The sequence below is a fragment of the Heteronotia binoei genome, chromosome 2, assembly GCF_032191835.1.
Source record: "Heteronotia binoei isolate CCM8104 ecotype False Entrance Well chromosome 2, APGP_CSIRO_Hbin_v1, whole genome shotgun sequence".
NCBI classification, from domain to species: Eukaryota; Metazoa; Chordata; class Lepidosauria; order Squamata; family Gekkonidae; genus Heteronotia; species Heteronotia binoei.
In genome coordinates this window covers 161,399,081-161,416,451 of record NC_083224.1, presented here as the reverse complement: position 1 = coordinate 161,416,451, position 17,371 = coordinate 161,399,081, and the positions used below count along the sequence as shown (strand labels likewise).

Below are 17,371 nucleotides of genomic sequence, written 5' to 3'. Positions count from 1 at the left end.
GGGCCCGGGGATGGTGAGAAGGTTTTGCGTCCCAGACCTCAGTACTCTCTGGGGAACGTGTGGGGAGAGACGGTCCTTCAGGTAGGCAGGTCCCAGGCCATATAGGGCTTTAAAGGTAATGACCAGCACCTTGTACCGGACCCGGTATATTATTGGAAGCCAGTGCAGAGCCCGAAGACCCGGCCGAATGTGCCCCCACCTTGGGAGGCCCAATAACAGCCGGGCCGCGGCATTCTGCACCAGCTGCAATTTCCGGGTCCGGCACAGGGGCAGCCCCATGTAGAGGGCATTGCAGTAATCCAACCTCGAGGTGACCGTAGCATGGATCACTGTTGCTAGGTCGTCACGGTCCAGGAAGGGGGCCAACTGCCTTGCCCGCCTAAGATGAAAAAACGCGGACTTGGCAGTGGTTGCTATCTGAGCCTCCATCTTTAGGGACGGCTCCAGTAGCACCCCCAGGCTTTTGACCCTGTCCGCCGCCATCAGCGGCGCACCGTCAAAAGCTGGTAGGGGGATTTCCCCCCCTGGACCACAACGGCCCAAACAAAGGACCTCTGTCTTCGCAGGATTCAGTCTTAGTCCACTCAGTCTGAGCCACTCAGCCACGGCCTGTAGTGCCCGGTCCAGATTTTCTGGGGCGCAGACCGGTCGGCCGTCCATAAGTAGATAGAGCTGGGTGTCATCCGCATACTGGTGACACCCCAGCCCATACCTTCGGGCAATCTGGGCAAGAGGTCGCATATAGATGTTAAATAACATCGGGGAGAGAACTGCTCCCTGGGGCACTCCACAATTAAGTGTGTGCCTCCGGGATAGCTCCCCCCCAATTGCGACCCTTTGTCCCCGACCTTCAAGGAAAGAGGAAAGCCACTGCAAGGCCAACCCCTGAATCCCCGCGTCGGCGAGGCGGCAAGTCAGTAACCGATGGTCGACCGTATCGAACGCCGCCGATAGGTCCAACAGCATCAGCACTGCCGAGCCACCCCGATCCAGATGCCGTTGAAGGTCATCTACCAGGGCAACCAACACCGTCTCCGTCCCGTGACCTGGGCGAAAGCCGGACTGGAGTGGGTCAAGGACGGAAGCGTCCTCCAGGAAAGTCTGTAGCTGCCTCGCCACTGCCCTCTCGATAAGTTTGCCCAGGAAGAAACTTGAGGCTGGGCTGGGCTGGTGGAGCTGTTGGTAAGGGGCTCCGTACTAAGAGCTCCAGCCATAGCAATAACAACTATTAGAACGCTGGAAACGCCACCATAACATCTATAACATCTATCACTAAGATAAGCTACATCTTCGGTGAACTAATTTGCTGCTGATACGAACGGAGCAGACTGAAGTGCCTACCAACGAGGGTGGAGACGACTGAGACGGCCCCGGCCCCGACGCTGAGACGCCGGAGACGGTTCGGCTGGAGGTGCGGTTTGAGCCGGGTTGTCGGCCGACGACGCCGGCGACTGGCGTTGGCGACTGGCAGCTGCGGACGTGGGCGAGTGGAGACGATCGGAGAGGGTGAGAAACGGTGTGGCCGGAGGAGCGGATTCAAGCGGGCGGACGGCTGATGGCGCGGCCGACTGGCGGCCGCGAATGTGGGCGAGCGAAGACGGCCAGGAGTCTGAAGCGGGAGTTTGAGGTGGTGGAGCCCGCAGACTGACTGCTTGGGGACTGCCCGCTTGGGAACCAGCCGCCTGAGTCTCCGCCCTGCCAGAGACCGCGCCGGAGATTGCACAAGGCGGGGTGCGAGGCGGAGAGTGTGAGAGTAGCGAGGAGCGCCTAAGAGTGGCATTTGATTGGGGAGATTGTGGTTTTAGGGTGTTTGGAGTCAACTGTGGGTGAAGGGGGGCGAAGTACCAGGTAGCTAGGCTACCAGTGGGACGACGGCCCCCCCTCTCCTCCCCCCACCCCCTTCTTCCTCTTTTCTCCTCTCTTCCCTAGCGGAATTGTAAACACCTGGAATCCGCATACAGGGTGGAGAGTGAGCTGAGGACACCCAGTGGGAGAAAGGGTAAACTACAACCTACCCTGTAACTGAGATATTAGGACGGCAGCCGCACGGTTGTGGGAAACAGGGAGGATTAATACCCCCCTGGAGCCCTAGAGCTGGGTGGGGGCTGCCTGGGTTCTCAGATTCTCCCACCTCCCCCAACAGGAACATCAATGGGAATATCAACACTAGCAATTATAAGAACTATGCAAATATACCAGTCAAGAATAAGATCAAGACTGAGAGCTAATTTTCACCTCCTTGCCGCCTTGCACCTATTGGACACTATCGTACTTTAGACTTTGCCGCCTTACACCTCTTTGGACACTACCGCCTGCACCTCTGTGGACATTACCGCACTTTAAACTTTGCCGCCTTGCACTTTTTGGACACTTTTTGCACTTTAGGTTTTGAGCTTTATAACATAAGAAGAACTGCACTTTAACACCTTGCACCTACTGCTCCGTAGTTTGTATACAGCAGCACTTTACTTCCGAAGTACTGCTACCATCAGTCGACGAACTGGTGTCCACTATAGAAGATGACTGGCCTGGGGATTCCGGTACTCCTGGGGAGGGGAAGGTATGACGGTGGGAGCAGGCAGACTTATAAGCGAAGGAGGCTGAGACATGAGAGTGCTCGACCACCTTCCAGCCTGCGTCCCATCCCGATGGTGACAGGTAGTGGGACCAGACGAATTCACCCGCCTCCGACACTGGTGTTGTGCAACGCCAGGTCCATCAATAATAAGACCACTGTCCTTCGGGACTATCTGCTGGAGCAGGACGCGGACCTGGCCTGCGTGACCGAGACCTGGGTGCGAGATGGGGAGACTGTCGCTCTCTCCCAGATGACCCCCCCAGGTTACTCGGTCTTTCACCAGTCCCGGACTAGCGGGCGGGGGGGAGGAGTGGCATTACTCATACGAGAGGCTTACTCCTTTAGGGCTCTCCCGGCCCCGGAGATTCCGGGTATTGAATGTGCCGGCCTGATGTGGGATGTTGGGGAGGGGTTGGCGATCTGGCTGGTGTACCGACCGCCTAACGCACCAGCCGTCGCCTTACCATCCCTGGTGGAGGCCGTGGCGGGCTGGGCGTTGGAGTGCCCAAGGCTATTGGTTTTGGGCGACTTCAATGTCCATGCCGATGACGCGGCCTCCAGCCAGGCGATGGACCTAGTGTCATCCATGGCGACACTGGGCCTCTCCCAGGTTGTTACAACACCCACTCATCAGGCGGGACACATGTTAGACCTGGTCTTCGCGGCTGGAGTACAAGTGAACGATATTGCAATGGAAGCAGTGCCATGGTCGGATCACTTTGCCCTCAAGGCTCGTATGGATATGTCACCCCAAACCTGTTTAGGCGGAGAGCGTATTTTAGCTCGCCCGCGGAGCCTGATGGACCCGGAACGGTTCCTGACGGCTCTGCGGGATACCTGGCCCACTGGCGACTCCCTGGATGATCTGGTAGAGTCCTGGAACGATGGACTCTCCAGGGCCATCGAGGAGATCGCGCCTAGGCGTCCTCTGCGCCCCCGCCCTAAGCCGTCTCCCTGGTTTAACCAGGAACTGCGGCAATTGAAGCGGGATCTCAGACGACTAGAGAGGCAATGGCGGCGTACTCGAGACGAAGCGACCCGAACATCTTATAGAGAGAGTTTGAAGACCTATGAGATGGCAATCAAATCCGCAAAGAAGACATACTTTGCGGATAAGATTGCGTCCGCAACTTCGCGCCCGGCACAATTGTTTGATATAATTCGGGATCTTACTACGCTGCCCCAGGGCAGACCAAATTCTTTTGAATTGGAGATAGGCTGTGAGGCTTTTGCGAATTATTTTGCGGACAAGATCGCATCACTCCGCCTCGACCTCCCCGTCAACTTAGAGACAGTTAACGCAACCGAGGCCCCGAGCATGTCTTCGGATCATATTCTGGACGGTTTTGGCCCCCTCAGCCTGGAGGAAGTTGACAGGATTCTCTCAACTGCCCGCCCAACAACCTGTAAATTGGACCCATGCCCTTCCTGGCTTATTAAATCTTGCCAAGGGGATCTCAGATATCCTATACGGGATATCATAAACAGATCCCTGACAGAAGGGCTCTTTCCAGCGCCGCTCAAAGAGGCTGTGGTCCGTCCCCTCTTAAAAAAACCATCTTTAGACCCGGCCCAATTGGCACACTATAGGCCGGTCTCAAATTTGTTGACACGAAGTCCTAAGTTTACCTCTCCTTGTACAACCATCTCCCATCATCTACACACAATCTGAGTTTATGATGCTGTCAGGGTTATGGGCTGGGAGGAGGGCTTTTTTTGTAGCAGGAATTTCTTTGCATATTGGCCACACATCCCTGATGTAGCCAATCCTCCAAGAACTTACAGGGCTGAGAGTACAGAGCCTACTGAAAGCTCTTGGAGAACTGGCTACAGCAGGGGTGTGTGGCCCAATATGCAAAGCACTTCCTTCTACAAAAAAAAAAGCCCTGGCTGGGAGCAAACTGCCTGGGTCTCATGTGGCTGAGGGCCCTCAGCGTCTTGGTTCATATTGCCGAAGAGATAAACAAAATACATTTGTCTGGCCTATCCCCTTTGAATTTCAGGACTGTGTTTTACAGAGTTTAACAGGAAGCCCATTACTTACTAATAGATTGGCATTCCTGGTTATTAATTAATCTATCGTTACCAAATACTAGATAATAAACTATTAATACATTTAGTATGCTAATATTACATGTACTGAAATACTCTATGTCAGGGGTCCCCAACGTGGTGCTCTTGGGCACCACTGAACCACCAACACCTTTCTCTGGTGCCTGCTGAGTGTTTTTAGAAAGTAGCTTTCTACTTTTAGAAAATAGCTTTTGCCCAACAGGGCTTCTAACTGGCCACAGGAGACCCAACCGGCTGTGCAGATTTTTAAAAAGCTGCTTCAGCAGCAGCTGCCAGCAAAGCACAAGTATCTTAACTGCATGGCTGAAGGTAAGCTGTGTGGAAGCAAAATATATATATATATATATTTGCAGACAATATGTTAATTTTAAGAGGAATCCTGTTAGCCACATTTTCTGCATGAAATGTTGAAGAGTTACTATTAGTTATGCATGGCCTCACCCCCTGACATTCTGCGGTTGACTCTACCTGTCATGGTTGGCTCCTTCACAACAGCCATTTTGTGGCTGTGCCCACCATCCTGTGTCAAAATTTCAAAGGTCCCACAAACTCAAAAAGGGAAGGGACTCCTGCTCCACATTCTGTACTGCCAGCTTTTTTTCTGGATGTGGAAAACTTGTTTTGCCAAGTACCTATGTTATCTACCTATGCTATCTACTGACAACTTTTGTGATGGAGGCAGAAGACTAGGTTTTGCCTTAAGTACCTCTCTGTAGTCCTGAATGATGTTACGGATGGCTTCCTGACCTTACTTGGTTTTGACATATGCCCTGTATAACAATATACCCTATTTTCACCCAAGCACTCATGCTTAGGTCTTTTTTCTCCTCCAAATTTCTCCACTAGGGCAAATGCGTACACAATAGTTCTTGGAAAATCTACAGTGTATGCAGATTATGTGTACACAGTGCCATGATGGTGTTTTCTACAGCAACCATGGAAAGTGAATATATACACATGCATCTTTAAAAATGCACTGTATACCAAGCTGGGATCTTGACCCATTCAGTAATAATCAAGGACAAGTCACTTACAGGTTTCCCAGTATTTTTTGCAATTACTATTGTACTATCAAAACATTCCCAAGGATAACATTTTCAAAACACTGGTGTCCACATTCGATTGCAAAGCAGACAGGGGTTTTCTAGGTTTCTTCTAGGGTTAATTTCTTACCCATATCTGATTGTAACTTGTAAGTAAATATAGGGTTAAATTCCATGTTTTATTTTGGCTGGTAGAATGGGGTGGGGGGCTACTTTTGTTTATTCTCCTTTTCTGCTTTAGAGCCTCACGTTGCACTCAGCATTGTTCCTGAACCTTGGGAATAGCTTTGGCAGGAGAGCACAGGGGGCAACAGCAGGAGGTGGGAAGTTTATTTCCATGAGTAGAGCTTCATTCACAGATCATAGGATCCAGCCCAAATATGTCAAGATCTTCTGACTATTATTTTTGCCACTGGCCTAACATGTCTATGCAGTTCTCTCAGTAAACCCTCAAAAGTCTTTAAATTGCATCAATTTGCAATTGTGCACTTGCATTTACAATAAAAGAGATCCCATAACAGTTAAATCTGTGGTGCTCACTCCACAGTTCACAGAGCATCAAACTGACAACTACTCGCAACCAAAAAGGCCACATTTACTTCCATCCTTGGCATGAGGCCTGCACCTCAGGGAGGATCAACCGTTGTTCCAGTTGAGACTGTTTCAAGGTGAGATCCTACTCCCAATCACAAGTCCCACTGGGCAAGATTCTTGCCCACAGGACAGGTGCCACATTAGGGCATGGTGCCCACAAGAGTCACAGGTGGAATGTCAAAGAGCCATATGTGACTCCTGAGCCACTATGACTGAGTTAATTAGTATTTAGGTTTTCTTACTGTATGCCAGCACATGCACATAACTTGCACTGCCACATACACAACAAGAGGAGCATTTAAGCACATGGGTCACAAGATCAGTTCACTGGGTGAACATGTACTCCTCTGGGCTCCTTGGAAGAAGAGTGAGATATAAGTGTGATAGGCAGATGCTAGTCCAAAATCTCTTCCTCTCACCTTGTCTCAGCATCATTAATTCTATGTTGCTATAAATCTTGGTTGCCCCCTAAAAATGTTATTCTTATTTATAAGAGAAATTAAGAAATAATTGCCATCTATAGATTGTCATGGTAAATTACCTTTTTATAAAATATCTAGTGGTTGTTGTTACAATCAGTCCTAAAAAGACACCCTGTTTAAATTCACTGAAACAGCAAGATGTTGCGGCTTAAGTTAATGGGAACCACAATTAAATGATGAGAATGTTATCTCAAAGATATTAATGAGGCCCATATTTCAAAGAACAAGACTCCCATGATAAATCAGATTTCTATTAATTCTACAATGTATGGTCTATATGAAAATATGCTCCCTTTCCAATGTGGATGCATATGTACTTTTTGTTTACCTTCTCTGCTCAGGGACTCCCATTGGTTATAAATGAAAAGACAGCAGAAAGAAACAGCACAAAGCTTCTAAAAATGGTGAAAATACCCTCATATTCCCTCTTCCTCGGGGGAGGGGGGTTGATATCTAGCAACCCTTCCAAGATTCATAACATTCAAGTTGCAGCCTACTGACAGAGCTATCCATCCACATGTGAAGACAGGCTTTCCCTGCTAGGGAAGCACCAAGCCCATATTTTGTAAATCCAGAACCATATTTCCCATACTTCTGACAGCAGAGGCAAGCTCCCTCCCCCCCAAAAAAATCACATTTTGAGGCATATTTCACTCATTTACTTTAAAAGGTTTACTTGAATCATGGTAACCACTTTCTTGTAGCAAGAGAGCATTTGCTAGGATTTCACAGCAAGCAAAATGAATGACTGTGGATTCCTATAAATACTCTCCTTCTTCTGCCCCAGTAAAGATTGGCGAGTTCTTCCTGCCCCTCCCTCCTTTTGTTAGTGGGCCCCAGCAGAAATCTTCTTCCAGGAGTTCAGGATGGTTCTCAGCAGCCCTGGATACTCTATACACATGCATTAATGGAGCTACACAAGCATCCACACAGCAGGCCACATAGCAAACCCCCCTTCCCCTCTGATTTTGGGTCAGGAAAACTGCATTAAGGGGAAGGCTGAAGTTCCTCTTCCTGTTACGCCATGATTCCAATACAAAACAAATTTCCTTGTAGCCATGTGACTCTCTGAGTCAAAGTCAGCTCAGGGGAATCCAGACAACACTACACATCAAAATTGCAATGTGCAGCATGCTCCACTTAACAGCAGCTCTACTTCTGAAAAGCTTAGCCTCACTCATGTGCCTTCAGATAGATCATTGGTATCAGCATCCGCCTAGCACAAGCCTTGCCTCAAAGCCTGAGGCAGGATGCCATAAGTGGACCAAACAGTCAGGAGTGGAAGTACATATTACATATCAATGTAATGCAGAATATACTGAATAAGATCACTGTTGTTCATTATTAGTGCTATGGTATCCATAGGTAACAGATTTTTAAAGTAGGTATTTTCAGCCCTTTTAGGAAAGCTTTATAGCATGATGTAGTTTTTATACAATCCTGACCTTCATTTTAATTCTCCTTGCTCATCTGTAGAATCAGCAAAAAGAAAAACATAATGTTAAAAGATGCCATTCTTGACTAATTTGGTATAACTTATTTAAAACACAGCTAACCCACTTTTCTAATAAAATCAGTAGTTATGGTTGGAATTGCTCAAGAGCTGTCAATTCAACTAAAGGTCCATTGTCTAGGCACAGGTACACAAGAGACACATATGGCACATATGAGATCATAAAAAAGGGGAAGCGTTGGTATAAGCAGTGCCGCCACGACAAGGCCCTTCCCCAGAGGCACTGGTTATAGGGGAGAAAAAAAAGATTAAAAATCTATACCCATATGGCCACAATAGGATGTTACCAGTGGAGGAGCTATTTTCGTACAATCTAGTCTATGCCATGCAGAAAATATAAGAAACTATATCAATGGCATTTGTATCATGGTTCCTTTTTATGCAAGTATCACCAGCCTCAAGAAAAAGTGTAACTGATCTGGGCAGGAGTCTTTCTGTACCCAGCATTTGCTGGACCAGATTGCAAAGAATGAATGCCTACATTGCTGTGGGGAATGTACAGATCTGACTTTTGAGTTAGGCATGGGACTAACGTGAATGTTCTGGTTTTCTCCTCCTCAGCTCTTATTCTAATGAGAATTAGAGTCCTCAGCAACGTAACTGAAGATCTTTGGCAGACAAGTCAACTTTGAAGGTGATTTCTGATGATAAAAAAAAAGTTTGAAAAACACTGGCTTAGAAGAAGCGATGCCAACTGTGTGGATCTTCAATGGACCTGTATGAACTACCTCGGGGCCTTTTAGAATGACCACTCCTTGAATGAGAACATTAAAAATATGTTAACCAAGATGCCTTTGGCAGTTCTGTAAACTTAGCAGCATATGAGAGAACTGCTTTGTAAATGGGCCACAACCAGTTTCCAAGAGTTTGATTGAGAAGCTCCCTTAACAAGGCTGTGACTTTTTCAAACCCCTTTTTTCCTGCTACAATAATTCGCCTTATTTCTGACACATTACCCATAAGAATCCTCAAACACACAAAACATACACAATAAGCAAATTGTAAAGAACTTACAGCTGCTGTCCTGTCCACTTCACAGCGGCTACTTAAAATGAAACAGGCCTCAGCATCATCCATCCTAAAATCATATGGAAATTATTATCAAACGTTTCTTATTCCCCATATCATTTTTGAGGACTGTCTAGGTACTTGCTCTAAACCAAAGCATAATGCCAACTTTAGTCATAATCTTTTTAAAGAAATCATTTTTATTGTTCATGTTTTTCAGTTCATGTAAACAACCCATATCAAATGAGCTGTAATCAAGAAAATCATGAGCAACCCATTCTGACACAACAATGCATATCAAAATAGATTAGGAAAAATCAGAAAAATATGAAATCAGAAGCTTAAAAAGAAACAGATTCATATTTTTAGGTAAATATATACTTTCTGATTTCCTCCAATTAGCTTAAAGTTGCCATTATCCAGGTGGGGCCTAGAATTCTACTAGAATTACAACTGATTGGCAGTCTACAGAGATCAGTTCCATGACAGCTTTAGAGGGCAGACAGTATGGTATACCACAGATTCTAGGACAAACTTCTCTCCAAAGCCTGCCCCCAACTCTCCAGGAATCTCCAGGCACTGCCCCAAATCTCCAAAAATTTCCCAGGCCAGCTTTGGTAACCCTAATTGAGCAGAGGGTTGGACCAGATAGCCTACAAGTCCTCTTCAAAAAATTTTTTGAAATCAAATTATGATTTTTATCTCACTCATTGTTAGATTGGACACCATTTGTGTACAGCCTGCCCATTCTGGGGTACAAGATCATACCCCCCACTGAAACTCTGCTCCTCAGGACCACCAGGAACTGCTGTGAAAGAAGCAAGAGGGCAGAAATTAAGGATGCCATGCCCCAGTTGGGGGCAGGGGATCCCCAGGTTTTTCGGGCTGCTGCCAATGGGGGGAAATCCTGCCCCCTAACACAACATGATGATATCACATAGAAGTGACATCATCATATTGGCAAAGTTGCATGATGATGCTCTGTTTTGGGGCAAAACTGTACAGTTTGAGGGTGATTTTGCTGCAAAGTTTTGCCCAAAAAGCAGAGTGTCGCCATGTGAAGTTGCCAATGTGATGATGTCACTTCCACATGACATCAGCACATTGTGTCACTCTGTATCCACTCCCAGAAACTCCCTCCTCCACCAGCATGATCACTGGACCTGGCAACCCTGGGGGGAATCAATGAAACCACCCTCGCCTCTCCTGCCAACCCAAGCACTATTAGTCCAGCAAAGCTGCTGTCATACTACCAGTACATTACCTTTGGATCATTTCCACAAACCCCTGTCTGGCCCATTTTTCCCTAATTCTGAGAACGACAGTAAAAATGTATATATTTTAATATATACCCAGAGCCACACAACAGATAATCATAACCATAACTTGAAAGGAGATCCAGGTAAATAAAATCAGATGTTATGCATTGAATGTTGGTATATGGAAGCTCTGCAAAGAAGAGGCTACCTGTTTGGCAAACATACACTGCTTGAAGCCAACTGAGGATATATTCAGCATGGATCAAGCTGCCATTCAAGTTTGCAGCTGCCCATTGCACAGAAGCTGACTCAAAGCTTTTTGGGAGATGTAATGTACTGGGAGACGAGACGTGGTGAAGGCATAGGTCTTTATTGGCTGGTACATCACAGAACTGAGAACACGCGGCCGGGTCCGCTAATATATACATGCATCCCGGAACATCCCCTTCGCTGGCCAGCCCAATCCTGGCCAGTTAAACTTCCCGCCCTTGGTCCTGATTGGCGGTGGCTTTTCCCGCGCTGCGCACGGCGACCTGAGGGTGGCTCGGGTCGCGCGGCGCTTGCGCTGAGTCCGATACACTACACTCCTCCCCTCCTAGTTTAAACTACATAGTCCTGTAGGTACGCTGGCGCCCTGCGTTCCCGTGTTGATCTCCTCGGGGTTGCCGTTGGTGTGGGGCCCGATCCCAACGTGGGTGGCGCCGTTTCTGGCTGTTGCCGGCCCGGGTCGGGCGCTGGCTCCGGTTCTGGTCCCGCGGCTGCGGGGGCCTCGTACGTGGGTAGCTCCTGTATTGGCGGGGCCCCTTCTGGCGGTTCCGTTGCTGGCGGTTCCCTACTCTCTGCCTCTTCTGCCTCCTCGGGTAGGGTGCGGCGGCGCAGCTGGTCGATGTGCCGTCTCAGCACCTGGCCTCCGGCGGTGGTTACTTCGTATGACCGGGAGCCTGTCACCCTTAGAACCCTTCCCGCCAACCACTCGGGGCCGCTTGCGAAGTTTTTCGCATACACTGGGTCGCCCGGAAAGAATCCTCTCACTGCTTCCCGGACCCGCGGACATCCGGCGCCCGGTCCGGGTGTAGCCTATCTAGACGAGTGGTCAGTTTCCTCCCCATGAGCAGTTCTGCGGGGCTGAAACCGGTTACAGGGTTTGGGGTGATCCTGTTGTGGAACAGGAATGCAGAGAGGCGGTGGTCCCAATCCCCCTGTACTATACGGCCAAGCGCCTCTTTGGTGGTCCGCACCATGCGCTCCGCCTGGCCGTTGGTGGCTGGATGGAATGGTGCGGACCTTATGTGCCTTATGAGGTACCGGTCGGTGAACTCCCGGAATTCCCGGGAGGTGAATGCCGTGCCGTTGTCCGTCACCAGGGTGTCCGGGATCCCGTGTGTGCAGAGGACCCTTCTGAGTGCCCTGACTGCTGCTGCGGTGGAGGTCGAGGCCACCGGGATTACCTCTAGCCATTTTGTATATGCGTCCACAAGTATGAAGAAGATCTGGCCCTGATACGGCCCCGCGAAGTCCACATGGAGGCGGGACCATGGCCGCCCGTTCGACTCCCACCTGTGGACCGGGGCGGACGGCGGATTGGGTCTGGACTCCTGGCAAGGTTGGCACCTTCTTACCCACCCCTCTATTTCCTCATCCATGCCCGGCCACCACACGTAGCTCCGGGCCAGGGCTTTCATTCTCACGATGCCCGGGTGGGTCTCGTGGAGATCCTCCAATACCTGTCTGCGCAGGGGGGGGGGCACCACCACCCGGCTCCCCCAGAGTATGCACCCCTTGTGTGTCGATAGCTCGTCCTTCCTGGACGCGAACGGCCGGAATGCTTCTTCCACCTTGCCCGAGGGCCACCCCCTTCCCACCCAGTCCCTGACCCGTGCGAGGGTGCGGTCTCTCCCCGTCGCCCGAGCCACCTCGTCCGCGTGCAGTGGGCGCTCGGGGAGCGACTCTATGAGCATCACCCCGTGTGCCGGGGCGGGATCTGGGTCCGTTGTGGGTAGCGGCAGGCGGCTGAGGGCATCTGCGTGTCCCATTGCTTTACCGGGGCGGTGTATCAGTGCGTAAGTGTATGAATTCAGGAACTGGTTCCACCTTAAGACCCTCTGAGACAGAATCTGGGGGGTCTGACGATCGGGGGCTAGGAGGCCGAGGAGCGGCTTGTGGTCAGTGGCGATGGTGAAACGCCTACCGTAGAGGTAGTCGTTGAACTTATGCACCCCCGCCACGATCGCCAGGGCCTCCTTATCGATCTGGGCGTAGTTCCGCTCGGCAGGGGATAGAGTCCGGGAGTAGTAAGCGATCGGCGCCTCTCTCCCGTCCGGGAGTTGGTGCCCTAAGACCGCTCCTACTCCGTAGGGGGAGGCGTCGCAAGCCAGGATCAGGGGTAGGTTTTCATCGTAGTGATGACGTACCGCGTTAGAGACCAAGAGGTCTTTCACTGCCTGGAACGCCGCGGCTTGGCGTTTACCCCAGACCCACGGGGCCTGTTTATCTAACAGGCGGTGCAACGGTTCCGCCACGGCGGCTTTGTGTGGCAGGAATGCATGATAAAAGTTCAATAATCCTAAAAAACTCTGTAGTTCTGCCTTGCATTTGGGGGCAGGGGCCTGGACTATGGCCCTGGTCTTGTCCGCCGTCGGGTGAATTCCAGCCGCGTCCACGGCGAACCCCAGGAACTCCACTCGCGGAACACCCAACAAACATTTCTCCTTTTTGACTCTCAGCCCCGCCGCTTGGAACCGTCGGAGGACCTCTCGCAGGCGGCAGCTGAACTCTCCTTCGGTGGGGGCGGCGATTAAAACGTCGTCAAAGAAGGGTTGAACTCCGGGGATCCCTTTCAAGAGAGAGTCCATTATGCTCTGGAATATCCCCGGAGCTACACTGACCCCGAACTGCAGCCGTTTAACCCTGAACGCGCCCCTGTGGGTCACGATCGTCTGCGCCTCCGCTGTCTTAGCGTCGACCGGCAGTTGCTGGTATGCTTGTGCTAAGTCCAGCTTTCCAAAAACCCTCGCCCCGGCTAGTGCTGCTAGGACGTGGCTAACCACCGGGACGGGGTAGGGGTTGTCTTGCAGCGCCTTATTGATCGTGCACTTGTAGTCAGCGCAGATCCTAACCTCCCCGTTGGGTTTGACTGGCGTTACTATAGGGGTCTCCCATTCCGCATACGTTACAGGTTCTAGGACGCCCTGGGCTGTTAGGCGGTCCAGTTCTGCCTCTATTTTAGGCTTAAGGGCGAACGGGACGCGCCTCGCTTTAAGCCTTATGGGCCTGACCATTGGGTCTATCGGTAAGGTGATGGGCGGACCCTTGTAGCTCCCCAAGGACCCGTCGAAGACCTCGGGGAACTCCCGGCAGACCCCGTCGAATTGGCTGGCCTGCAAGTGGTCCACCCCCACCAGCTGGATCCCCAGTGGATTGAACCACGCCAACCCGAGAAGTGTGGTCAGTTGGCGCTTGACCACGAGGATGTCTAGGGGCCCCCTAAAACCCCCTCTTTCAACATGCACCCGGGCCCACCCCACGATGTGTACTGGGTTCTTCTGAAAGTCCCTCAGTACGAAGTCCGCTGGCCTCGTTTGGATGCGGCGGCGGGGACATAGTTTCTTGAGGGTTTCCTCCGAAATGATAGAGATGGAGGAACCCGAGTCTACTTCCATGATGCAGGGGGCGCCCTCGATTAGGACCGACATTTTGACCTTGTCTGGGGCCGCGAGGGGCAAGTTCAATACCTGCAGACTGGTGGATGCCGTCGTGTGCGTGTCCAGGGAGTCGTGATGCGCTGACGGTTGGCGGCGGCTGTTCTTGGCCCGGCAGGCCCGGGCGATGTGGCCTGTCTTTCCGCAGCTGCGGCAGTCCAGGTTGCGGTACGGGCAGTCCCGTCGCTCGTGGGGGTCGCCGCAGCTGGCGCACCTGGAACCGGTGGTGGCGGTGGCCCTCTCCGTCGCTCGTTGTCTCGCGGGGGCCCGTGTGTCCGTTCTCTGAGGCCGCCGGAGCTGAAACGCTTCTTCCTCTGCTCGGTCTTCCAGCTCCGTTTCTCCTTGGTGGACTGCTTCGCCGCGTGGCTGGCCGAACGCCTTGGTGGCCCTCTCGAACGCCGTCGCCTCGTTGAAGGCTTGTTGTAGCGTGAGCTCCTCCTTAGCGAAGAGCTTCTGCTGCAGTCGTTCGTCTCGGAGGCCCCAGACGAAACGGTCCCTCAGGGCTTCGTCCCTTTTGTCAAAATTGCAGTTCCCGGCGATCTGCCGAAGGGCCGCCAGGTAGACTGCCGCTGTCTCCCCCGACTTTTGGTCCCTCTTGTGGAAGAGGAATCGGCGGGCGACGATGGACGGTTGGGGCGAAAAGTGGCCCGTGAGGAGTCTCACGACTTCCCGGTAGGTCCTCTCGGTCAGCTTAGCTGGAGCGGAGAGGCCTCGTGCGATCTCGAAAGTCTCTTCTCCACAGACGCTCAGCAGGACGTCTCTCTTCCTGTCGTCATCTTCGATCAGGTTCGCCCGCAGGTAGCACTCGACCCTTTCTGTGTAGGTCTCCCATCTCTCGGGGTGCTCCGGGTTGAATTCCGCAAGATGGCCCGTCGTTACCGTAGTGTTCGCCATAGTGGCGGCGGGCTGTGCGATCCTGCGGTCTCACGCCTTCCTCGTCTCCGGTCCGGTCAGGTTCCCCTCGGGGCGGCCGGACCTATCTACATCCCATCCTCGTCGCCAGTGTAATGTACTGGGAGACGAGACGTGGTGAAGGCATAGGTCTTTATTGGCTGGTACATCACAGAACTGAGAACACGCGGCCGGGTCCGCTAATATATACATGCATCCCGGAACATCCCCTTCGCTGGCCAGCCCAATCCTGGCCAGTTAAACTTCCCGCCCTTGGTCCTGATTGGCGGTGGCTTTTCCCGCGCTGCGCACGGCGACCTGAGGGTGGCTCGGGTCGCGCGGCGCTTGCGCTGAGTCCGATACACTACAGGAGATCAGCTAGGAGTCAAGTTCTGAGCTCTCGGAATTCCCCCAGAACCTAGGCTTGTTGTGCTGAGACATAGGAAAGCTTCAGAGGGAATCGGAAGCTGACTCACAGCTGACAGGGGTTTGTGGAAATGAACTTTTGCTCCCCACTGTCCCCAGAACTGCTACAAAGTCAAGGTGGAAATCAGAAACATGACTTCTAACCTCCCCATTGCAAAATGAAGAGGTTAAAAGGATGGTCTTTCCTCTTTTCCAGGCTTGGGGGTAGAAAACAAAAGCAAAACTTCCATGCTCCACATTCCAAAAGAGAGAGAGAGCTTCTTTCCTCCCTTCAGGCTTTGGAGGGGAGAGGGAAAAACAGCGATACTTTTGATCTCCCATTGCAAAAAGGGAGGAGGGGAAATAATCATTTTTCTCCTTCGATCTGTAGCCCAAGCCACAGTCTGGGGTGTGGAGCAGAGAAAACTGACTGTCCCCATAAAAACTCTAAGAGCTTTGGCTCTGGACAACAGGGGCTATCTTCTCCTTTTTCTCTTCAGTCTAAGCTGATGACTTGGGGTGGAAGATAAGAAGGGGAATCAGATAGGCATCTCATCTCCATTACCCCCTGTCCAAATATCCTGCGTCTAAGCAACTTGGGGACACAGAATAGTTTCTAGGATAGGAGAACAGAAGAATCCAACTTCCAGTTGATCTCAGTGATATTTCACCAGCACTACATCAGAAGCCATCTCCCAGCTTAACCCTGGGTGTCAGCTTTGGATGACTTCCCAAAGACTGGATGTGAACAGACAAAGAGCCCTCAGTTAATCATCTGCCTGACTACTGGTGAACAGGATATGAGATGAACTGGCAAGTGTTCAAGCATATATAAAGACAAAGGGGTTTCCTTTAAAAAAAAGAAAGAGAAACATGACTGTGACATGCTTGACACAAAAGTTGACCTTGCTAACTTCAGGAAAGCTTAGGGTTGCCAGGTCCAACTCAGGAATATCTGGGGATTTTGGGGGTGGAGTCAGGAGACTTTGGGGGTGGAACCAGGAGCAAGGTTATGACAAGCACGACTGAACTATGAAGGGAATTCTAGCTATCACATTTAAAGGGACAGCGCTCCTTTTAAATACCATCCCTTCACTGGAAGTAATGGAGGATAGGGACACCTTCTTTTGGGCTTTATAGAATTGGGCCCCCTGGTCCAATCTTTTTGAAACTTGGGGGGGGGGGTAGGAGAGGCACCAGATGCTATGCTGAAAATTTGGTCCCTCTGCCTCCACCACCACCCCCCGCCAAGTCCCAGATACCCACAGATCGATTCTCCATTATACACTATGGGGACTGGTCTCCATAAACTATAATGGAGTACCCAGCATACATTCACCCCCACCCACCGGCTTTCAGATAAGCCTGAAGAAGGGGGAAGGCATTCAAAGCAGGAGACCCCCTGCCCTCAACTGGGGATTGGCACCCTAGGCAAATTCATGCAAGAATTTTTGATGAATTGATTACAGTGGTGATTTACTCAGCAATTCTCCCTGGTTATAATTTCTTTTGCAGATGCCCTCCCCCTGCAATGTGGCCAGAATTATATCCATTGTATTACTACCCAAGGCACATTCATAACACCGTTGTTACAATTCCATTTTCTTCCTGAATTTCACCGGCTCTCTCTACCAGCTTTGCCTTCTTAGTATTCATCTCCGAGAGGCTAAGGAAACAGCCAAAATCATTTCCATAAAAGAAAAGAACCTCCATGCAGCTGTTTTTTTTTAACAAAAGCTTTTTAATAATAAACTACACAGCTACCAATTTTCATAAGCAGCCGCACAATGTTTTTCAATGAGGACTATGTATGCAGATCAGAATAAT

At 50.8% G+C, this 17,371-nt stretch overlaps 1 protein-coding gene across 5 annotated transcripts in view; it reads right to left on the bottom strand.

Annotated features, from left to right (window-relative positions):
- The window catches only part of KCNT2 (potassium sodium-activated channel subfamily T member 2), a 364,082-nt gene that overhangs the window by 119,865 nt on the left and 226,846 nt on the right, over nt 1-17,371 (bottom strand). For all 5 annotated transcript variants that reach the window (XM_060232364.1, XM_060232365.1, XM_060232366.1 and 2 more), the window contains exon 13: nt 9,298-9,361. In XM_060232364.1, coding sequence (XP_060088347.1) covers nt 9,298-9,361 — 64 coding nt within the window. The remainder of the gene's footprint in view (nt 1-9,297; nt 9,362-17,371) is intronic.